The sequence below is a fragment of the Pongo pygmaeus genome, chromosome 16 (assembly GCF_028885625.2).
Source record: "Pongo pygmaeus isolate AG05252 chromosome 16, NHGRI_mPonPyg2-v2.0_pri, whole genome shotgun sequence".
NCBI classification, from domain to species: domain Eukaryota; kingdom Metazoa; phylum Chordata; class Mammalia; order Primates; family Hominidae; genus Pongo; species Pongo pygmaeus.
The window spans coordinates 59,805,771-59,831,634 of record NC_072389.2 but is presented as its reverse complement, the minus strand read 5'-3'; the positions used below and the strand labels follow the sequence as shown (position 1 = coordinate 59,831,634).

The 25,864-nt window shown below is 36.0% G+C and overlaps 1 protein-coding gene across 1 annotated transcript in view; it reads right to left on the bottom strand.

Annotated features, from left to right (window-relative positions):
* UNC13C (unc-13 homolog C) overlaps positions 1-25,864 on the bottom strand; it is a 662,499-nt gene that overhangs the window by 76,933 nt on the left and 559,702 nt on the right. Inside the window, exons 25-27 of the mRNA XM_063652632.1 lie at positions 19,832-19,981; positions 5,849-5,972; positions 2,840-2,896 (exon numbers count right to left, since the gene is read on the bottom strand). Coding sequence (XP_063508702.1) covers positions 2,840-2,896; positions 5,849-5,972; positions 19,832-19,981 — 331 coding nt within the window. The remainder of the gene's footprint in view (positions 1-2,839; positions 2,897-5,848; positions 5,973-19,831; positions 19,982-25,864) is intronic.

The window sequence follows — 25,864 nt, the reverse complement described above, 5'->3', positions numbered from 1 at the left end:
ATTGTAATATATGATATAACTATATAATATTATATTGTAATATATGATATAATTATATCATATATTATATTGTAATATATGATATAATTATATAATATTATATTGTAATATATGATATAATTATATATAATATATATTGTAATATATAATATAATTATATATATTATATATTGTAATATATAATTATATATAATATATGTTGTAATATATAATTATATATAATATTATATATTGTAATATATAATTATACATAATATATAATTATATATTATAGTATATATTGTAATATATAATACAATTATATATAATATATATTACACCTAATAAAGTTCCAGATTATGAAGTAATAGAAAATGTCAAATTGTTGAATAAATACATGTTTAATGAAATAATCCCAAATCCTAGCCAAACACAGAAAACCAATTAGTTCCCCGCATCGTTCCATTTTTCTTGATCTTGTGTTCCTTTAGGCAGTTATCTATCAATACTCCTAAATAGGAGTTCTGAAATTTTCTATCAGTAAAATTATTTCAAATAGCACTTTTTCAGCACATCATATCTGCTTTCAAATTAATATATTAAAAATTTAAAGACCCATGGTTTAACATTTTTTTTTAAATGGAAGTGACATTCTAATAAAATAAGAGGAAATAGTTTTATACAATTTGAAGTTCTTCATGCCAGCTGGAGTTTCAGGTTTTTGCCTAATACTGTAGGAGATTTATTGCTGTGTAATTCAAATAATGATAACTAAATGGACTGATAATTTAAAAATAAAAAACTCAAAAGCCAATAATGGAATATGATACAGAACGAAGTTATTTTTCTCATTATCAATAGATACAAAGACTATCTTTAGTCCTTCATATTATTTCAGTGTTGTTGAAATAATCCTGTTAGGTCATTGTATTTATAGTGTGCTTTTAGGTTATTAGAATTAAAAAAGAATTCAGTGAATTGAGAAAATAATGGGACCACAAAGCATGCTAAAGTGTTATGTTTCTGTGGACCCTGATTTTTCCCACAGAGCATGTGTATACCCTCTAGGGAACCAGTCTCTATCTCGATCAGAGTTCATAGGATTTGGATTGGGTTGTACCCAAACCTCAGGGTGAGTATGTGAGTTAAGCCAATTGGCACATGTCACTTCTCAGACCATGGTGACTGGTTTGGGAATGGTGATCATACTTCCTCAGAGCTACTGATATTCCAGGAGACTTTGCTGTGATTCCCTGCACTGAGATGGGTGTTTTTCTCTACAAGATTTGAAGTTCAAAAGATGTTACAACAAAGGATGTGAGAGCAGAGACAACCAACTTACACACAGAAATGAAGGTCTGTTATGGCAATGTATCAAACAAGGAGAAGGGCAGAGTCGAGAGGTAGTGAGTATCTGGGTCCTGTAACATTGTTTGAATCCCTGATCAAGTAGTAACAGAAACCAGAGTTACCCCTGGACTATAAAATTTCATGTAGCAGTAAATTCTCTGTTTGCTTATGTTTGGCTTTCCATCACTTGAAAATGAAATAGTTCTAGCTGATAGAACACTCAACTCAGGAAACTGAAGCCTGGGGAGATGGATTGTGCTTGCTAACATCACACAGATATTAGATGCATGGCCAGGGCCATTTCTTTTGTAATAAGACGTGTGTTATTTCACCTTCATGATTTTATGTGAGAAATACACTTTTCAAAGTAGGCTCCAGAAATCCCAGGGAGGTAATAAAAGGGATACAGAAAGGGATAGAGATTCAAGATCCAAAATAATAGTTTGGCAGTGACATCTACTTTTATCTTTCCTTCCAACCATCAACAGCACTGAACAGGTGTGAGTAACAATTTTAGGTGATAGTTATATCTTCCAGATGGATTATTGGTTTTAATTTTTGTGTTAGGAATGGGATAATGTGGATGATAAAATAGAATACTGAAATTATAAGGCACATATTTTACCTTAGTACATAATTATACATTTTGTTTTTCCCCTGTGCTGTACATATGAAACAATCCAATACTCAATGGCATCTAACTCTGAGCTACCAGCTGGGGGAGGGATGAAGATAGCTCCCTCTGCAAGTGGGAGGTGACATATACTTTGCAGTTTCCAAGCAAAGATAGTGTATGTGTTGTCTCATTTATACTCACAACAATCCTTATAACTGATATTATTATTATTTTTTTGCATTTTACAAGAGCCACATCTGAAGATTAAGGAGGTTAAATACTTTGGCCCATGTCACATAGTAGGAAGCATTTGAGGAAGAATTTGAAACAAGGTTACCTGTGTCTGGAACTCATCCCTTAACTACATTCTAGTAGGTAGAAATGGAATAAAAATAGCATGTATTTTAGGCAGTCAAGTTCCTATGCTAGAGGAACAGGGACTGAAGTTTTCTGCATAAATCCAGAATTTTGGGAATCTCAAATTATAACTAAGCACAGGGTCATTTAGTCAGAACTTCCCCCACTTGTAATGGGATTGAACATGTTGACAAGTTCAGTGCCTGCTTTGATGAGTTTCATTTTCCTATACTGTGTTTCTTGGTTTGAAGACTTCTCTGGACTTCACTGGATTTCTATGCAGTGTTCCATTTTGTCTTTGTTCATATCAAGCCAGTTTAATATATGAAAGAAAATATGCTCTCTAATTTAATCCAGAAGCAATAATGCTAAATGCTGCAATACAAAGTTAAAAATTCCTAAAGCAGATTGTGAAATCACAGACATACGTCTTCTTAATCCTGCCATGCTAGATACTATTACTAGGAGGAGGATGCTTGCAGAACTGTAGTTAACTCACTACTTTCCATGAATGAGTAATTTCCTTATTTTTATTACCTTCAGTTTGGATAATTGTCCAAGATCTTTAGCTGCAATGAAAATCATCTGGGGTCCCTAGAAACAAAGAAAACGTTAGAGAAGACTCAGTCTTAAGATATTCAGTATTAGTCACGATAGAAATGCAGTCAACAGATAATTTCTTTATTTCCCTTATAAGAGTTATGGCTTATGCCAGATGCCCTTAATTTGTCTATTATGAAGATTGGGTCAAATATATCTAGTACCGCTGGCAGTATAACAGTCCTCATAGATGTCCCACTTCTGAAAGTCTTAAGTTTAGGTTAATGAATGGGTTGCTACTAATGTAGCCAGTTTAATGTAGTATATGGATTAAAGCAGTGATCTTCAACTTTTATTCATTTATTTTTGGCAGAGGCAACTTCCTCATTCTACTCCCTGCAAAAATAAATGTATGCAAAATCTGAAGATACGGGGCTAAAGAAGGTGGAATTGCTCCTTCTAAAATGCTGTCCAATCTATTAGCAACTACCCTCTTAACCCCTCCCTCAGCCAGAGGCTTTCTCTAGAACCCCAAGGCCCTGGGGAAATGAATTTGAAAAACACTGGAATAAACCATCCAATGCTTTACTAGAATGAAAAACTAGAGGCGTGCCTGTTGGTGTATGTGACTGGAAAAGTACTAAATTTGGCCAAGTCCATTACAGCTTGAAATATTGTCACAGGAAGGAAAATTAGCTATTTTGAACAAATGTTATCTAGATTTTTTATCGGAGTGTGTATTTTATTGGAGAATTAAAGACTATAAGTTTGAGAATAGCAACCGTGGTTAATTTTGCTCATATTTTGCCCCGTCACCTAGCACAGTGCCTAGTACATAGTAGGAGCTCAAAGAATATTTATTTAATGAATGAATAAATGATATGCATTCACACTTGGATATCTCAATGCTAGAGAAATTTTAGGTTATGGTAAGCTTTCCTAGGGAAAACCTTATACAGAAAATGAAATGTCATAGATAGCATTTCTACTGTAACATAATATATACATTCTTGAAAAACCTCATATTCTACAAAATTACACACTAAAAATAATAGGGCTTATGGGAAAAACAGCAATGGGCAGAACAGTCCAAGCCCTTGCAATTCTGTTACTAAAGAACTACCAAAACCATAACTGCTACTTTGGGATATGGCTTGGACAGCTAGCAGGGAACTCAGTGAAGCTAATGGTTGCCTCAAGGAATATTAAAATGCAAAATATCCTGGCTAACACGGTGAAACCCCGTCTCTACTAAAAATACAAAAAAATTAGCCGGGCATGGTGGCTGGCGCCTGTAGTCCCAGCTACTCGGGAGGCTGAGGCAGGAGAATGGCGTGAACCTGGGAGGTGGAGCTTGCAGTGAGCCGAGATCGCGCCACTGCACTCCAGCCTGGGCGAAAGAGCGAGATTCTGTCTCCAAAAAAAAAAAAGAAAGCGAAAGAAACGAAACAGCAACAACAAAACAACAGAGTTCAAAAGTGGGCTGAGACAATGCTCATGCAAGTGGAGCTACCAGCAGACGGGGAAGGTAGCCTGCAATCTGTGACAGCCATACAAGGTTCAGTTTTCCAGAGAGGGAGCCCATGTACGGTTACTCTCCTCTTTTTTCCTTTTTAAAATAGGTCTGTGAAGTAGCCAAGGTGAGAGCTTTTTCTTTTTCTGCTGAAGTTATAGTTTTTCTATTATATTCCAGAGCCTCTGACCTAGGGAAATTTATGTATAAACCAACCCAACTTCCAGATTATACTGATATTCCTCTATTGAACAATTACATGAGTGCTAACAGGTGTTATGGAAATATATTATATATTGAAGTAGAATGTGTATGTGTGTGTGTGTATGTGTGTGTGTATTTATAAATGTGGCTTGGAACCTATATATATGTAGGCTATAAAATGATTAAAGCACACATTCATGGCATTAAACGAAACTCAAAGTAATTTATATTTTATCACTCACTGTCTGGCAGTAAATCAACAAAAACACATGCATATTTGCATCTTGGAACACTTTATAAGAAAATGTTTTCTAGGCATATGTTTCACTGAATAAACATGGACTGAGTGTATATAACTAATGTATAATAATGCATATTTTATTTCCATTTATACTTACTCATTATTTGCATCAATTTATTTTCCCCAGTCATGGAGAAAAAAATACATTACCCCATAACAGGTGTTTGTTAGTGTTATTTTTCCCTTGTTTGGCTCAGGATATGTGAACAGGGATACCTGGCTCTGTGCATCCACTTGACCACTGTCTAACTTTGCAGCCAATTGATCTTTCTGGTTTTTTTCCTTTTTCTTTGTGTGATACAATCACATTCTTCAGATTCACTAAAAGATGCCTCCTCTATTAACCTCCAAGTGGGGAGGTAAGAGATGAAAGCATAATAGAAAGGTGAAAAAAAAATCCAAATAGCAGTGGTGTAACTATCTCCTTAAACTGTAAAATTTAAGAAAGAAGCACAGTGGATACATTGTATCTTAATTCTATTTTCTTGAGGTTGGTAAAATTAAATAAAAATTATATGTGTAAACCAGATGACACTATAAATAGAACTTTGATACATGTTTTAAGAGGTTAAGTTCTGACTGTCAAGCAATGTGAAGTTTGACTGCTATTGCCATTATTTAAAATTGACTTGGATAGGAAACTATCATTTGAATGATCACTTCGGGGACTGTTGTGGGGTGGGGGGAGGGGGGAGGGATAGCATTGGGAGATACACCTAACGCTAGATGACGAGTTAGTGGGTGCAGCGCACCAGCATGGCACATGTATACATATGTAACTTACCTGCACATTGTGCACATGTACCATAAAACCTAAAGTATAATAATAATAATAATAATAATAAATAAAAATAAAAAAAAAAGAAACTAGATACCAAACACTTTTTCCCCAAAGGGATTTAATTAGTATTTCATCTGGATGAAAACCATTCACTTAAACCAAAAACAGATGGGTTAATGAAAGCATAACTAAACTTTATATACTTACTGTTTGATCTGTCAGAGGAGGAAGAACAATTTGTTTTTCTATTTTGTTGAGAACTAGCTTCCATAACTCTTTTAAAACTCGCTTTAGGACTGTTTTCTCACAGATTTTTGCTGAGATACTTAATCTGAAAAGAAAAAAAAATATATATATATATTCACTTTTAAATTTCAGATCAAGGTATCAATTTAGGCCTTTACAATTTCAAATGCTAAATTCCATTTACTAAATTATTATACAAAATGTATAATCTCAAAAAAACTATTTCATTATTCTGTACATTAGATAATTCTCTATATTTGATAGAAAATGAAATCAGCATACTTCTTTTCTTACATTGTTTTCTAAATCAACAGGCTTTGGAAAGAGAAATAATTTTTTCCCATTATACTTTAAGTTTTGGGATACGTGTGCAGAATGTGCAGGTTTGTTACATAGGTATACACGTGCCATGGTGGTTTGATGCACCCATCAACCTGGCATCTACATTAGGTATTTCTCCTAATGCTATCCCTCACCCATCCCTCCACCCACCGACAGGCCCTGGTGTGTGATGTTCCCTTCCCTGTGTCCATGTGTTCTCATTGTTCAACTCCCACTTATGAGTGAGAACATGCGGTGTTTCATTTTCTGTTCCTGTGTTAGTTTGCTGAGAATGATGGTTTCCAGCTTCATCCATGTCCCTGCAAAGGACATGAACTCATCCCTTTTCATGGCTGCATAGTATTCCATGGTGTATATGTGCCACATTTTCTTTATCCAGTCTATCATTGATGGACATTTGGGTTGGTTCCAAGTTTTGCTATTGTCAATAGTGCTGCAATAAACTTATGTGTGCATGTGTCTTTATAGTAGAATGATTTATAATCCTTTGGGTATATAGTCAGTAATGGGATTGCTGGGTCAAATGGTATTTCTAGTTCTAGATCCTTGAGGAATCGCCACACTGTCTTTCAAAATGGTTGAACTAATTTACACTCCCACCAACAGTATAAAAGCATTCCCATTTCTCCACATCCTCTCCAGCATCTGTGATTTCCTGACTTTTTAGTGATCACCACTCTAACTGGCATGAGATGGTATCTCACTGTGGTTTTGATTTGCATTTCTAATGCAAATGACCAGTAATAATGACCAGTAATAATGAGCTTTTTTTCATATGTTTGTTGGCCTCATAAATGTCTTCTTTTGAGAAGTGTCTGTTCATATCCTTCATCCACTTTTTGATATTTTTTGTTTTCTTTTCTTGTAAATTTGTTTAAGTTCCTTGTAGATTAAGTAGACTAAGATTTAAGTTCCTTGTAGGATATTAGCCCAGAGGGATATATTGCAAACACTTTCTCCCATTCTGCAGGTTGCCTGTTTGCTCTGATGATGGTTTCTTTTGCTGTGCAGAAGCTCTTTAGTTTAATTGGATCCCATTTGTTCGGTTTCGGCTTTTGTTGCCATTATTTTTGGTGTTTTAGTCATGAAGTTTTTGCCCATGCCTATGTCCTGAATGGTATTGCCTAGGTTTTCTTCTAGGGATGTTATGGTTTTAGGTCTTAGGTTTAAGTCTTTAGTCCACCTTGAGTTAATTTTTGTATAAGGTGTAAGGAAGGGGTCCACTTTCAGTTTTATGCATATGGCTAGCCAGTTTTCCCAACATCATTTGTTAAATAGGGAATTATTTCCCCATTGCTTGTTTTTGTCAGGTTTGTTAAAGATCAGGTGGTTGTAGATGTGTGGTGTTATTTCTGAGTCCACTGTTCTGTTCCATTGGTCTCTATATCTGTTTTGGTACCAGTACCATGCTGTTTTGGTTACTGTAGCCTTGTAGTATAGTTTGAAGTCAGGTAGCATGATGCCTCCAGCTGTGTTCTTTTTGCTTAGCATTGTCTTGGCTATACAGGCTCTTTTTTGATTCCATATGAAATTTAAAGTAGTTTTTTCCAATTCTGTGAAGAAAGTTAATGGTAGCTTGATGGGGATAGCATTGAATCGATAAATTACTTTGGGCAGTATGGCCATTTTCACAATATTGATTCTTCCTTTTCATGAACATGAAATTTATTTCCATTTGTTTGTGTCCTCTCTTATTTCCTTGAGTAGTGGTTTGTAGTTCTCCTTGGAGAGGTCCTTCACTTCCCTTGTAAGTTGTATTCCTTGGTATTTTATTCTCTGTGTAGCAATTGTGAATGGGAGTTCACTCAGGACTTGGCTCTCTGTTTTTCTATTATTGGTGTATAGGAATGCTAGTGATTTTTGCACATTGATTTTGTATCCTGAGACTTTGCTGAAGGTGCTTATCAGCTTCAGGAGATTTTGGGCTGAGGCGATGGGGTTTTCCAAATATACAATCATGTCATCTGCAAACAGAGACAATTTGACTTCCTCTTTTCCTATTTGAATATCCTTTATTTCTTTCTCTTGCCTGATTGTCCTGGCCAGAACTTCCAATACTATGTTAAATAGGAGTGGTGAGAGAGGGCATCCTTGTCTTGTGCTGCTTTTCGAAGGGAATGCTTCCAGTTTTTGCCCATTCAGTATGATATTGGCTGTGGGTTTGTCATAAATAGCTCTTATTATTTTGAGATACGTTCCATCAATACCTATTTTATTGAGAGTTTTTTAGCAAGAAGGGCTGTTGAATTTTATCAAAGGCCTTTTCTGCATCCATTGTTATAATCATGTGTTTTAAGTCACTGGTTCTGTTTATGTGATGGAGTACATTTACTGATTTGTGTATGTTGAACCAGCCTTGGACCTTGGGGTGAATCCGACTTGATCGTGGTGGATAAGCTTTTTGATGTGCTGCTGGATTTGGTTTGCCAGTATTTTATTGAGGATTTTTGCATCGATGTTCATCAGGGATATTGGCCTGAAATTCTCTTTTTTTGTTGTGTCTCTGCCAGGTTTTGTTATCAGGATGATGCTGGCCTCATAAAATCAGTTAAGGATGAGGCCCTCTTTTTCTATTGTTTGGAATAGTTTCAGAAGGAATAGTATCAGCTTCTCTTTGTACCTCTGGTAGAATTCGGCTGTGAATCTATCTGGTCCTGGGCTTTTTTTGGTTGGTACATTATTAATCACTGCCTCATTTTCAGAGCTTGTTATTGGTCTATTCAGGGATTTGACTTCTTCCTGGGTTAGTCTGGGGAGGGTGTATGTGTCCAGGAATTTATCCATTTGTTCTAGATTTTCTAGTTTATTTGCATACAGGTGTTTATAATATTCTCTGAAGGTAGTTTGTATTTCTGTGGGATCAGTGGTGATATCACCTTTATCATTTTTTATTGTGTCTATTTGATTCTTCTCTCTTTTCTTCTTTATTAATCTGGCTAGTGGTCTATCTATTTTTGTTAATCTTTTCAAAAAACCAGCTCCTAGATTCATCGATTTTTTGAAGGGTTTTTCATTTCTCTGTCTCCTTCACTTCTGCTCTGATCTTAGTTATTTCTTGTCTTCTCCTAGCTTTTGAATTTGTTTTCTCTTGCTTCTCTAGTTCTTTTAATTTTGATGTTAGTGTGTTGATTTTAGATCTTTCCCTCTTTTTCCTGTGGGCATTTAGTGCTATAAATTTCCCTCTCAACACTGCTTTAGCTGTGTCCCAGAGATTCTGGTATGTTGTGTCTTCATTAGTGAAGGAGACGTAAAATCCTTTACAGACAAGCAAATGCTGAGATATTTTGTCACCACCAGGCTTGCCTTACAAGAGCTCCCAAAGGAAGCACTAAATGTGGAAAGGAAAACCTTGTACCAGCCACTGCAAAAACATGCCAAATTCTAAAGACCATTGACACTATGAAGAAACTGCATCAACTAATGGGCAAAATAACCAGGTAGCATCATAGTGACAGGACCAAATTCACACATAACAATATTAATCTTAAATGTAAATGGGCTAAATACCTCAATTAAAAGACACAGACTGGTAAACTGGATAAAGAGTCAAGACCCATCAGTGTGCTGTATTCAGGAGACGCATCTCATGTGCTAAGACACACATAGGCTCAACATAAAGGAATGGAGGAATATTTACCAAGTGCATCGAAAGCAAAAAAAGCAAGGGTTGCAATCCTAGTCTCTGATAAAACAGACTTTAAACCAAAGAAGATCAAAAAAGACAAAGAAGGGGATTCCAAAATGGTAAAGGGATCAATGCAACAACAAGAGCTAACTAATATAAATATATATGCACCCAATACAGGAGCACCCAGATTCATAAAGCAAGTTCTTAGAGACCTACAAAGAGACTTAGACTCCCACACAATAATAGTGGGAGACTTTAACACCCTACTGTCAATATTAGACAGATCAACGAGACAGAAAATTAACAAGGATATTCAGGACTTGAACTCAGCTCTGGACCAAGTGGACCTAATAGACTTCTACAGAACTCTCCACCTCATATCAACAGAATATACATTCTTCTCAGCACCACATTGCACTTATTCTAAAATTGACCACATAATTGGAAGTAAAACACTCCTTAGCAAATGCAAAAGAATGGGAATCATAACAAAGAGTCTCTCAGACCACAGTGCAATAAAATTAGAACTCAGGATTAAGAAACTCACTCAAAACCGCATGACTACATGGAAGCTGAACAACCTGCTGCTGAATGACTTCTGGGTAAATAACAAAATCAAGGCATAAATAAATAAGTTCTTTGAAAACAATGAAAAATAACTTATAAAGCACACAAAGTAAAATATCTTTAAAGGCAAATGATCCCTTTTTATTCATATTTAATACTTATTAAACCTAGAGCAATTTCTGATATCAGTCACCAAGGTTTGGCATGACAGTTGAGAAAAGAACAACAGAACCCATATTTTTAACCTATGTTACAGCAGCAGAAGGCAGACCATTCTCCATAGTGGAGTCAGTCTCCCAAAGCACACGATTTTCACCCTTACCCTGATGTGCATTTAGTATACGCCAATGTTCATGGTCTAGGAACACCAAGGAAATACATTTTCAGCACTACTGGGCACTGGACCAACATAACAACATGGCAAAGGTGTATATAATTTCAATCAAGAATAAAAATTTACCTATTTTAATAGGTGTAAGGTATTCCTTACAAATTCTTCTCATGGTGACATAATGATGTAACATTATCTAGCATTTGTATAATACCTATACAAGCTATTCTTTAGAAACTTCTTCTATATATGTTTCTCATTTACTATTATACCCATATTACAACTCAAAAACAGGCACAGAGGCTTGGGTACTTGTCCACGGAAGTGAAGCTAGTAAGTTAGATTCAAAGTTTGACTCTTCTAAATCCAGCCTGTCTTCCAATGTCCCATACTACCTCTGATGAATGTGCTTATGCAGGATGTTCCGGCCTATATGAAGACACAGTGCTGCATAAATATCTATTAAATATACTATCATATGACCCTGGCCTCTTTGAGTCTCTAAGTGAAATAAACCTGTTTCACAGAGAGCCAAAGATGGGTCATATATTTCAGGGCAGCCTCATTGACTCCCTATAATGCTACTCTGTATGCTTTTGGACTCAGAAATTATAACCTGGGCTCTAGTCATGATAGACACATTTGGCTGTTTTTAATATTTAAAGATATACATAATTGTATTTATATAATTACAATGGATAACATTGAAAGGCATGTGACATATGAGAGGCATATAGAGAGATTTTCAAGACACATTTTTATGTTAAAGTATTTATCCTAACACTATGTATGTAAAAGCCCAATATATAAAAATATGTGAAAGCAACCTTCTCTGGATAAAGAGGAAGGTTGGGGACCCCTGAGGCAGGTATGTGGAACTCCAGCTCCTGTAATTTGAAAACTGTTTTTCAGGGGTACCATTTTTAGCTTGCTGGTATTCGGCATGGACATAGGGTAGAAAGCAGCAGATGTGTCATGGCAGAATAACAAAGGCTATCCACAGAAAAATTCCTGGTATGATTGGAGACATAACAACTCTGCCAATTTTGCTGCAGATGTACAATTTCCACTTTCCAAAGATCCAAGTCTAAGAATTAATCTTGTGTTTATGGTCAGCTCACATACTTGGCATGCTGACTAACCCTGCTTAGACTGGAACTAAAAGAATAGGAATAAAAACATTGTCACGTGCGCAGCTCGTTGTAGGATTTCTGCTAGTTAACAATGCAGTTTACACCTCAATTTGTGAAGGGGTGAGGTCTTAGTGGAGAAAGTGCAACATAAAGAAGTAAGATGTTTTATTTAGAGAGGCTGCACAAAGACAAAAAGAGCTTATACATTCGTAATATAACATGATTTCTAAGGGAATTTTCTCAAACCACCTTGAAGACTTTCAAGCCTCTATTGTTTATTTTAAATAATAGAAAATAATGGCGAACTAGCAAATGCCTCTTTAATTCAGTCTGATTTAATCAACTTGATAATGTAAGCTGAAAAGCATATATTTTAGAACCTGAGCTATCTAGATTGGCTGAATACAAAACTAATTAATCAGACAATTTTCAAATGCCATGTGTACTGCCTGGCAATAAAGATTTCCTGTCATATAATTAATCACATTTTCATGAAAATTTACCTAGCTGTTTTCCCTCCCCTTGGAATGCCTGTCCCTCATTTTCATATATCTAAACTTTATCCACCTTTAAATACCCAACCCAAATCAAATTTTTATTCATTCTTTGAAGTAGAAATAAATATTGTACTCATTATCACTTTACATCTTATGTTTATTTGTGTTCCTTTCTTATTTCTCCTCCTAAACTATTAGCTCCTTGAAAACAGAATCAATATCTGGCTTTTAAGTATCTCCCCTATGCAGTGGCTTTTAAGTTACGCATTCTGAATTAGCCCTGAGGATTTCTGCAATTCTCCATGACATATTTCTTTCAAAATTTTTAAATGTCTTTCACAAATGCTTAAAGCTCATAGATTATTTCCTCACTTTATACGTTATCTCTTTCCACCAATAATTAAAAGATATGACATATATGGTGACATAATTTTCTAATTATACTTTAGTAAGACTGAGTAAAAATAAGAATCAAAATGTACTGAAAATAAGGGTCAACCCATTTTATCTATTAGCCCCGTTTTATAGATGGTGAAATGGATTCAAAGTCACTCAGCTAATAGTTGGAAGTACCAAGATTACTTAAAACTTTTTGTTATGTTCCACAACTTTGGCCACAGGACATAGAAAGCAAATAGTTTTGCTAGTAACAAAGAATACTTCTCCAAACTACTGATTGGACTTCTAAAAAACAGAAGGCATTCCAGTGAGAGGTTGAAGCAAATTGGGATTGCTTGGGCCTGCTGTTCATCACCATCACATTCACAACCAATGCTGGTGTGTTTATAGTGACCCACTTCTGTGTTGTCCATAGAAAAGAGTCATATACTAAGATAAAAATGTCCAGAGAATGTATAGAAAATTATGTTGTAAAAGTGAAAGTCTACATTAACAAACTAAAGAAATGAGGAAAAGTATTTCTCCTTCTCTCTTTCTTTTCTTCCCTTTCCTCTCTCCTTTCTTCTGCTTTTCTTCTGCACCTACTTCCCTACCTACATCCTATTATCTACTTACCTATATACCTATCTTCTAGATATTTCCCCACAGAGAACAAAACATAAGGCTTAATTTTCCTACCAAATATTGACATTAAATAGATAACATTAGACTTATGTAGTAAGAAGGCAACCAAAGGTAAATGGAATTAAAACAGAAGTCATAGTATACAGAAGATATTTTCCTATGAGTTCTTTTTTATCCTTACCTATTTAAATATTTTATAATTATGACTGTGGGAAAGTTTAGATGGAAAGAAAAAGAAATGCACTAAATAAGTTTAATTACCTGGAAGAATATCCAACTTTTTTTTCCTTTCCAACTCTTATTTAAATTCAGAAGGCACATGTGCAAATTTGTTACATGGGAAAATTGCATGCTGTGGGTGTTTGGTGTACAGATTATTTCATCACCCAGGTAACAAGTATAGTACCCAATGCATAGTTTTTGATTCTCACCCTCCCCCCGCCCTCCACTCTTAAGTAGGCTCTAGTGTCTATTGTTCCCTTCTTTGTACCTATTTGTACTCAGTCTTTAGCTCTCACTTGTAAGTGAGAACATGCAATATTTGGTTTTCTGTTCGGGTGTTAGTTCACATAGGATAATGGCCTCCAGTTCCATCCATGTTGCTGCAAAGGTCATGATCTCATTCATTTTTATGGCTGTGTAGTATTCCATGATGTATATGTACCACATTTTCTTTATCCAGTCTACCATTGATGGGCTATTTAGGTTGATTCCTTGTCTTTGCTATTGTGAACAGTGCTGCAATGAACATATGCATGCATGTGTCTTTATAGTATAACAATTTGTATTCTTTGGATATATGCCCAGTAATGGGATTGCTGGGTTGAATGGAGGTTCTGTTTTAAGTTAGTTGAGAACTCTCCAAGCTGTTTTCCACAGTGGATGAATTAACTTACATTCCTACCAGCAGTGTATAAGCATTCCCTTTTCTCCACAACCTCATCAGGATCTGTTATTTTTTAACTTTTTACTAATAGCCATCCTGATTGGTGTGAGATGGTATCTCATTGTGGTTTTGATTTTCATTTCTCCAGTGATTAGTGATGTTGAGCATTTTTCTTTATGCTTTCTAGCTGCTTGTATGTCTTCTTTTGAGAAGTGTCTGCTCATACGCTTTGCTCATTTTTAATGGTGTTTTTTTTTTGGCTTGTTAATTTATTTAAGCTCCTTACAGAGTCTGGATATTAGACCATTGTCAGATGCATAGTTTGAAAATATTTTCTCCTATTCTGTAAGATGTCTGTTTACTCTGACGATAGTTTCTTTTGCTCTGTAGAAGCTCTTTAATTAGTCCTATTTTTCGTTTCTAGTTTTTGTTGCAATTGTTTTTGGAATCTTCATCATAAAAACTGCCAGGGCCTATGTCCAGAATGGTTTTTCCTAGGTTTCTTCTAGGGTTTTATAGTTTTAGGTTTTACATTTAAATCTTTAATCCACCTTGAGTTGATTTTTGTATACAGTGAAAGGAAAGGGTCCAGTTTTAATCTTCTGCATGTGGCTAGCCAGTTATTCTAACACCATTTATTGACTAGGAAGTTCTTTCCCTTCCTGCTGGTTTTTGTTGACTTTGTTGAAGATCAGATGGTTGTAGGTGTGTGGCTTTATTTCTGGGTTCTCTAATCTGTTTCATTGGTCTATGTGTCTGTTTTTGTACCAGTACCATGCTGTTTTGATTACTGTAGCTTTGTGTTATAGTTTTAAGTCGGGTCCTGTGAGGCCTCTGGCTTTGTTCTTTTTGCTTAGGATTGCTTTGACTATTCAGAGTCTTTTTTGGTTCTAAATGAATTTTGAATTTTTTTTTTCTGATTCTGTGAAAAATATTGCTGGTAGTTTGATAGGAATAGGATTTAAACTGTAAATTGCTTTGGTGGTATAGCCATTTTAACAATATTGAGTCTTCCTATCCATGAGCATGGAGTATTTTTCCATTTGTTTGTGTCATCTCTGATTTTTTTCAGCAGTTATTTTGTAATTCCTGTTCTAGAGAACTTTCACCTCTCTCATTAGCTGTATTTCTAGGGATTTTCTTGTGTGTGTGTATGTGGCTATTGTGAATGGAACTGTGCTCTTGATTTGGCTCTCAGCTTGGATGCTGTTGGTGCATAGAAATGCTACTGATTTTTGTATATTAATTTTGTATCCTGAAACTTTGCTAAAGTTGTTTATCAGATCTAGGATCTTTTGGGCAGAGACTATAGGGTTTTCTATGTATACGATCACATCATATGTGAACAGAGATTGACTTTCTGTCTTCCTATTTGGATGCCTTTTATTTATTTCTCTTGCCCGATTGCTTTGGTTAGGACTTCTAGTACTATGTTGAATAGGAGTAGTGAGAGTGAGCATCCTTGTCTTGTTCTGGTTCTCAAGGGGAATGCTTCCAGCTTTTGCCCATTCAGTATGATGTTGGTTGTGGGTTTGTCATAGATGGTTCTTATTATTTTGAAGTATGTTCCCTTAATGCCTAGTTTGTTGAGGGTTTTTAACATGAGGCGATGTTGAATTGTATTGAAAGCCTTTTCTGCATCTATTGAGATGATCATGTGGCTTTTGTATTTAGTTCTGTTTATGTGGTGAATCACATTTATCGATTTGCATCTTGCATCCTAGGAATAAATCCTACATGATAATCCTGAGATAGCTTTTTGATATGCTGCTGGGTTTGATCTGTTAGTATTTTGTTGAGGATTTTTGCATCTATGTTCATCAAGATATTGACCTGAAGTTTTCTTTTTTTGTTGTGTCTTTGCCAGCTTTTAGTATCAGAATGATGCTGGCCTCATTGAATGAGTTGTGGAGTAGTCCCTCCTCCTCAATTTTTGGAATAGTTTCAATAGGATTGGTACTAGCTCTTTTTTACACATCTCATAAAATTTGTCTGTGAATCCATCTGCTCCAGGGCCTTTTCTGGTTGGTAGGCTTTTTTATTACTGATTCCATTTCAGAACTCATTATTGGTCTGTTCAGGGTTTCAATTTCTTCCTGGTTCAATCTTGGTAGTTGGTATGTTTCTGGGAATTTATTCATTTCTTTTAGGTTTTCCAGTTTGTGTGCATATAGGTCTCTGTAATAGTCTCTGAGGGTTATCTGATTTTTGTGGGGTCGGTGGTAACGCTCACTTTGTCATTTCTGATTGTGTTTATTTGAATATTCTCACTTTTTCCCTTATTGGTCTAGCTAGTGGTCTACCAATCTTATTTATGCTTTCAAAAAACAAACTGTGTTTCATTGATCTTTTGTATGGTTTCTCATCTCTCAATTTGATTCAGTTCAACTGATTCTGGTGATTTTTCTTCTGCTGGCTTTTGGGTTGGTTTATGGTTTACTCTTGTTTTCCTAGCTTCTCTAGGTTGTTAAATTGACAATTTCTAACTTTTTGATCTGGATGTTTAGCACTATATACTTTCTTCTTAACACTGCTTTAGCTATGTCCCAGAGATTCTGGTATGTTATACCTTTTCTTTTACAATTTTCAAAGGATTACTTGATTTCTGTCTTAAATTCATTGTCAAAAGTCATTCAGGAGCAGAATGCTTAATTTCCGTGTAATTGTATAGTTTTGAGAGATCATCTTAGTATTAATTTCTAATTTTATTGCACTGTTGTTTGAGAGTGTGGTTGGTATGATTTCAAATATTTTGAATTCATTGACAATTGTTTTGTGGCTGATTGTGTGATTGATTTTAGAGTATGTGCCATGTGCAGATGAGGAGAATGTATATACTGTTTTTGTTGGATCGAGTGTCCTGTAAATGTCTGTTAGGTCCTTTTGGTCAAGTGTAGAGTTTAGGTCCTGAATATCTTTATTAGTTTTCTGCCTCAATGATCTGTCTCAGTGGGATGGTGATATTATTGTGTATTTATCTATGTCTTTTCATAGGTCTCTAAGAAATTGTTTTATAAATCCAGATACTCCAGTGTTAGGTGGATATATGTGTAGGATAGCTAAGTCTTGTTGAATTGAACCCTTTATCATTATATAATGCTATTGGGTTGTTTTGGATCATTGTTTGTTTAAAGCCTATTTTGTCTGAAATTACAATAGCAACCCCTGCTCTTTTTTGTTTTCCATTTTTTAGGTAGATTTTTCTCCATCCCTTTACTTTGAGCCTGTGGGTGTCATTGCATGTGAGAGGAGTCTCTTAAAGACAGCTTCCTGCATTTTAAGTGGGGCATTTAGTCCATTTATATTCAAGGTTGATATTGATATGTGCGATTTTATCCTGTCATTGTGTCTTTAGCTGGTTATTATGCAGACTTGATTGTGTAGTTACTTTATAGTGTCTATAGTTGATGTACTTAAGCGTATTTTTGTGTTGGCAGGTATTGATCTTTCATTTTCACATTTAGCACTCCCTTAGGGACATCTTGAGAGGCAGATCTAGGGTAACAAATTTCCTTAGCATTTGCTTGTCTGAAAAGGATATAATTTCTCCTATGCTTATAAAACTTAGTTTGGTGGGGTATGAAATACTTCTTTGGAATTTCTTTAAGAATGCTGAATATAGCCCCCCAATGTCTTCTGGCTTGTAGAGTTTCTGCTGAATGGTCTACTGTTAGCCTAATGGGATCCCCTTTGTAGGTGACCCGCCCCCTCTCTCTAGCTGTCTTTAGTATTTTTCTTTCACATTGACTTTGGAGAATCCGATGACAGTATGGTCATCTTGTATAGTATATCCTAGGGGAGATACTAAGACTGCTGATTATATTAGGAAATTCTTATAGTGAATTTTGCAGCTCCATCAGACCACTTTGATTCTTTCTTAAAATGGCTATTTTGTCTTTTAGCCCTTGTATCATTAGATTCCTTGGGTTCCTTGGATTGGCTTTTGACTTCCTCCTGAATTTTCATCTTTTCTCCTATCCAGATGCCAAATTCTTTATCTGTCATTTCAGCCACATCTGCCTGTTTAAGAACCATTGCTGGGTAGCTAGTGTGGTTGTTTGGAGGTAGTAAGACACTCTGGCTTTTTGAGTTGCCAGAGTTCTCATGCTGGTTCTTTCTCATCTGCATGGGCTAATATTCCTTTAATCTTTTAAGTTGCTGTTGTTTGAATAGTGTTTTTTTGCTTTTATGTTCTTTCATGCCCTTGAGGCTTTGAGGATTTGACTGTGGTATACATTGGGTTCAGTCAAAGTCAACTGGCTTCATTTCTGGAAGATTTCAGGGGGCCAAGGCTTAACTTGGCATTCCTGGATTGCATGCCCTAACCCTGGGGCTTGGTACCAGGCCCATTACTTTGTTTTCTGTCTCCTTAAGGATAAGCACCTGCTGCACTGGAGGGGCAAAGGTGTTCCTGGTCTTCCGATAACAACAGTCTGATGGAAAGTGCTGGCCAAAGCACTTTGTTGGGGCAATGGCTGGTGGCAGCGATGCAGTGGTGTCTACGTGTGCTGGTGGTAGCAGCAGCACAGTGGGATGACCGTTGTCCTTGTCTTTAAAGAAAGACATTGTAATTTTTCTTTTATTTAAATCTTGGTCCTTTTGATATTAGTTTGCCACAACAATAATAAATGAGATTATGTAAACTAACATATATGACACTGGTCCCTTGGTAGGCATTCAAAATTATTATTCACTTTTCTCTTCTACATTCAGTTCTGGCTTTGAGTATCAGTGTTTAAGAAATCATGTTTCTGGTTGCTTTAGATCAACGATTCCCAATCCCAGCTGTGGACACATTACAAAATATAGGTGCTTTGACCCTGCCTCAAACTTACTAAATTAGAACTTCTAAGAGTAGGAACAGAACAAAAACCTTAAAAACAAACAGAGCAACCAACCAAACTTTCAGGTTAAGAATTTGTCTTAGTCAGTCATAATGGCCTGCATTCCCACGCACTCCCACCACTACTAAATTGTAATCTCTATGGTATCAGGGACTTCAGCTTTCTTTTTCATCACTGTCCAGTGTGTAGAATATGGTTTGACACAGGTGAGCACTCAATAAATCGTTATTGAAGGTTGGGTCAGGCAGCTATCTGCTTGCCTCTGAGCTAAGTTAATTCTAGTCATATTTGTGCTATTCTCTTTTTCATCAGGTTTCTGACATGAAATCAGATGTTCTGGACTCAGCTCAGTCTTTCTCTATGTCCAGGAGGATTGAAAACAATATGTTATCCAAGGAACATGAAATTCTAAATCTTTCTCTGCCTCAGAACAGCAACCTCCTTAGTTATAAAATTTATTTCCCCTTTTTCTTTCCTTTCTTGTACAAAGTCATTCCTAATTTATTTTTATCTAGTAATCAATTAAAGGTATGTTGCTTTTTAGTGAATTTATTTATTTATCTTTGAATTCATTTATTTCTATAGAAAGACTTTTAATGCTACCTTACACAGAGGAAATCAATGTTTCTCTTAAAGCCTTACAAGTCAAATTTAGGGCAATAAGTAAAGAGAAAACTGGGAAAAAAAACTTACGTTTTGTCCAAAAAATCCATAAGAGATCTTAACACAATCTCTGCATCCATTGCTGCACTGTTCTTATTAGATGTGGTGTTTCCATTTGCTCTCATTTGATTTAGTTCGAAACTCATCTGTTTTATACACTCTTCAATTATAACCTGGAAACTAAAAATAAAGAATATAAATTCTAGAATATAAGAATATGTTTTGCCTGAGCCTGTTTCAATTTCACCCTGAGGATTTTGATCTGTTTCAACCGGTGTGAATTCCCCTCCTCATGAGTTTTCGAATTCATTGCTTAACTGCAAAAATTTTTGTTGCAATGAAAGCTTACGTGTAATACTTATAAGTAAGGCAGATAAAAGTGCTGTTCTCCAGGTTGAATTAATTTGAGTGGAGGTTCATTCATTCCCCACCTCTGATAGTCACAGTTGAGATGTTCCTCTGAGCACGGTTTGGGAAAATGACTGCTCTAGAAAGACTCTTGCAGTATTTGGTTTTCTGTTCATGTGTTAGTTTGCTAATGATAATGGCCCCCAACTCCATCCATGTCCCTGCAAAGGACACGATGTTGTTCCTTTTTTTGGCTGAGTAGTATTTCATGGTGTATATGTACCATGTTTTCTTTATCCAGTCTAGGGTTGATGGGCATTTAGGTTGATGCCATACTTTGCTATTGTGAATAGTGTTGCAATGAGCATATGCATGCATGTGTCTTTATGGTAGAATGATTTATATTCCTTTGAGTATATACCCAGTAATGAGATTCCTGGGTCAAATGGTATTTCTGTCTTTGGGTCTTTGAGGAATTGCCACACTGTCTTCCACAATGGACCTAAATGATGAGAACACATGGACACGTGGAGGGGAACAACTCACAGTGGGGTCTGTTGGAGGGTAGAGGGTGGGAAGAGGGAGAGGATCAGGAAAAACAACTAATGGGTAGTAGGCTTAATACCTGGATGATGTATTATAATGTGTATAACAAACCCCTGTGACACAAGTTTACCTGTGTAACAAACCTGCACATATACCCCTGAACATAACACAAAAGTTAAAAGAAAAATGAAGTACTGCCACTGCCACCATATAAATCAACCGTATGCTTAAAAGCATTGTGCTAAGTAAACAAGCCAGTCACAAAAGACCACATATTGTATGACTCGATTTATATAAAATATCCAGAATAGGCAAATCCATAGAGACAGAAAGGAGATTAGTGGTTTCCTAGGGCTGGAAAGGAGAGTGGAATGGCATTTATTGCTACTGGGTATGGGGTTTCTTTTTTGTGGTGATATCAGTGTTCTAAAATTAGATTTTGGTGAGAGTTGCACAATTCTGTGAATATGCTAGAAACCACTCACCTGCATATTTTAAATGGGAGAATTTTATGGTATGTGAATTATATTTCAATAAAATTTGTTGTTAAAAAAAAAGAAACACTCTTGGCATCTGGATACACCTTCTTCATTTGGATTCTGTGACTCCACACCTTCTTGTCTTTCCTCTGACCTCACAGGCTGCTCCTCCTCAACTGCCTGACCTCTAACCATTAGAGTAAGGTTGCCATATTTATCAAAGGAAAGCACTGGACACCGAGTTAAATTTGAATTTCAGACAGTGAATAGTTTTAGTACAAACATGGCCACGTAATATTTGTAACACAATTATGCTAAAAATTATTCCGTATGTATCTAAAATTCAATTTTAACTGAGAGTGTTCTGTATTTTATTTGGAAATCCTACACTGTGATCCTCTGGGCTTCATCCTTGGACCACTTCACTTCTCCACCAGCCATCACTTTCTTGGCAATCACATCTAGTCCCATGGCTTCCATAGCATCTATATACTGGTGGTTCTCAGATTCACATCTGCAGACCTGACTTCTAACCCAAACTCCAGACTATTTTATTTAACTGCCCATGCAATCTTTCCACTTCAAAGTCTGATGAGTTTCTCATACTCAACATCCAACCTATCAGCAAAATGTATCCTAAATCTGAGGATTTATTATTACTTCCAAAAATGCCACTATAGACCCCTTTACCATCCTCCCACTTGAACCTGTGCAATAATTTCCTAAATTGTTTCTGTTCAACCCTCTACAGATAGCCTTTTAAAATAAAAACCAGATCATGTTCCTCCTTTGCTAAAAATCTTCAATAGCTTCCAACTCCACTTAGAAAAAACTCTAGATATATTTGACAGACTGAAAGCCCAGCATAATCTGGTGCTGGCAATCTCACTGATCTCATTTCTTGCCACTCTTCCTTCTGTTTCATTGCACCAGCCGCAATAGACTTCCTGGTGTTCTTAGAATTCTCTGAAGACACTCTTATCCCATGGCCACTGTTATATTCCCTCTGCCATGGAAGGAAATTCTCATAGCTCTCTTGGTCCCTTGTTTATTTCAGGCATATATCAAATATCACTTCAGAGAAATCTTCCTTGTTCACTCAAGCTGAAATGGCATTCCTATCAATCTCTGTTCCCTTATTGTTCTTTTTTTTCTCAATGGCATTCCTCATTATATGACGCACTGCATAATTTAATTTATTTGCTTATTGCCTGTTTCCCTCCCTACAATGTAAGCCCCATGAGAGCAGGAATTTTGTTTTGTTCAGTGCTGCATGCCCATACCATGGCACAGGATGCCATGCTTGGCACAAAGAGGTTGTGCAAGAAATATTGGGACAATAGTTAAAACTGCTGCATTATATACTTGAAATTTGCTAAGAGGACAGATCTTAATGTTCTCAGCACACACACATGCACACACACAAACACACAAATGGCAACTCCATGAAGGTGATAGATACGTTAATTATCTGGAATGTGGCGATCATTTTATAATGGATATGTATATCAAAACAAAGTTGTATACCTTAAGTATACATAATTTTTATATGGTAATTATATCTCAATAAAGCTATTAAAAAGGAAATATGTGTTGAATGCATCAGTGGACCATCTCCTTCCACCTACCTCTATTGCCTCACCCACTCTAAGGATTTAAATGTCGCGAAGAGCAATATTTCGTATTGCTTTTTTCATTCTGTATATCCCCTACACCAGTTTTGATGGTTCTTACCTAAGTAAGCATGGCAAGTAGTAAGATATTCAAATCTTGGAGACTCTTAGCATCATCACCATTCCTCTATATTGTCTGCTATTTTCATGTTTCTAACAATAGGAGTAATAATAACACATGTGTGGGCAGGCAAGAAAAACTACTTAGGAGAATGAAGATAAATGAAAACTTGGAAAATGGTCAAATCATTGGAATGGTAATGAGGAGAAAGAGGGAATTCATTTTAGTATTGTAGTCAAGTCAATCCCACTCCTCTCCTCCTCCACACACAATGATGATACAGTTAGTATTTGAGAAGTATCCAAATGCATAAATTCCTCAGATTTTAAATAGAAGTTTAGGAATGTTCACTATATAATGCTTTTATTAAATAAAATATACATGTTTATTTATTCATGCATACATTCTCCACATATTTAGTAAACTATTATGTGCCAATCACTGTTCCAGGTGCTGAAGATATATCAATGAACAGAACAGGCACAGTGTTTTGTTCTTAGAGCAAATATGAGAACTTTCATTTTAGCATTTACATTATGGAAATATTTTAGTTGACCTCTTGTTAAGTATTTCATTTTTCTAGTTTTTGGTTTTCTATATTTGGTTTTCTATATACATATTTCCATGCCTAATATGGAAAAATTTTAATAAATGTTAAATTATCACAACTTGGGTGTTTTTCTTGCTTCTGGGCCTTTAATAGCAGGGTTATACATACACTTGTTCATAATTTTGTGTACATATTCAAGGCCTGATTTCACTTCTACCATCATGTTTGATCTGTCTCCATTTTTGGCTCCTGAATTCTTGGATTTCTTTACTGTTGGCAACACTATTCTTGCCCCTCTGGGCTTGGCATTTACATTTGGTTCCTTGATCCTTGCATCTCAGCTGGCTCCTTTGAATTTGTCTCATTTCTTGGCTCTCTGCATATTTATCTGCTTTAAAGGAACATTCTCGTCCAAGCTGCCATCTGAGAGAGTCTAATCCTTGATTATTTCACTTTTATCTGGCTGAAGCTGCCTTTGCACTTTTGTCAGGCAGAGGTTGCAAGAGATGGTGGGGGAAATGAGGAAGGGGATGTTGTTTGTGGTGGAGTGTGTATTTAATCAAAGTAAAGGTAGTAGATACTTGGGGCAATAGAAAACGAAGGCAAATCATGTTGAAAATATTTTGAACTAGTTGATTTACCACTGGGTCATCAATGATCCTGCTGGCTGTAGTCAAAATCACCTTTGAAATGACTACTTTCTTTTGCACTGATTTTCGAATCAGTGCATTGGGGTGGGGAGATAGACTGATTTTGCACTGATTTTCAAATTAGAGCATTGGGGTCGGGGGATAGACTGGACAAGGGGTATGACAGTTATGTTCCTATTATGTGAAATTTATTTATGTTCCTATTATGTGAAAAAATAGAAAAAGAAAAGACTAGAAAAAGAAAAATAGAAAAAAGAAAACGTTTAAAAAAAAGCCTGTATTAACTGGTTTGAATAAAAGTAGTGCCAGTAAATAATTACAGATTTTGTGAGCACCCAAGGAGCCGCACACTCACAAAATAATGCCTATGAAATATTTCTGAATTTTTTTGTTTACTTAATCTAGCCAGCCTCTAGTACTAAAGATGTTGGTTAATAAGAAAAAAAATAAAGGAGCAAACCAAAAACCAAACTGCAAAACATGTGTAAGCAGAAACCCTAGTGGCACACCCTTTGAAAATTTTAAGACCATCTTCAAGTTATTATTGAGGTTATATCACTTAGTCTCAGTTCCCAGGTAGGTGCCCTGTGAGCATGTCAGGATTCCACAAATGTGTGGTTTGGCTCAGCTCTGACTTTACAGCAAAGACATTCTAACAGCTGCATATAGTAGAATTATTTAATCATGAGTTTTAATAACATAAAATCAGGTGGATTTTTACAATTAATTATGCACTTAATTCTAAAACTCTACACTGCCCATTTAGACCTTAAGAAGAGTAGGTTCAGATGAAAATTGTGCATTGTGACTTCACAGCATGATCACATTGATTACTGTAGACTTTTCTACCCTGAGAGTAGAATATAGACCTGATTGGTAGTGTGAGGAATAAAGCCGTAGCAACATAGCAACAAGGATATAATAATTATACTTTTTATGAGGAAAGCATGACATGTGGCCCATTTATTCCAATAGTCCTAATAAACCCTAATTGAACAGAGCACTAAATTCTTTCCTATATTTAAAAAATCAATAATAAATGGATTCTGGGTAGCTGCAGGTTTTACTATTTAGGCTCAAATAGCTGGCTTCATACAAATAAAGCTCTTCAAGTGTACTCCTAAGGACGCTACTCCTTCTTTCATAACTGTGGTTTATCCAGCTATCTTTTGAATCAGAAAACATATTCTAGCCTTTATAACCTGAATATTCCACCTCCCCAAACAAAACAAAAAGCACTTATCATCAGAATGATTTAGATATTTTACAGAAAATAATTTAAATATACTTTACTTATATTCTAGTTTCTACTCTGTTTAGTCATCTTATTTTCCATAAGGTTCCGAACAACTCTAGCTATTCCTGACCTCTTTTTTTTCCTCCCCCTGACTTTGCTAAATAATCTCTAATGTTGCCTCTGTGGCTGAAGGCAACAGTCTTTCTGCTAACCCCATGTTAATTTGCAACTAGAACAAAGACAGACATGCCTGAAATGGCTCAGCAAAGGCCTCTTCATCTCTCAGTGTCACCCCAAGTCAGAGCCAATGAACCCCACATCTCTGGAACAATCTATGTTTCTCCAACTTCAGGTAAACAGAACCTTGAAATTGCTGACTAACATCCCGATGAAGTAGGCAGGATCATCGCGTCAGCTAACAACACTGCAGAGGCAGAGTGACTACCCTTGGCTCAACACAGCAAGGCTCCTCTGGCTCAGCAGCTGAGCCCTGAAGGTGAGTTCCATGAAGACAAGGCC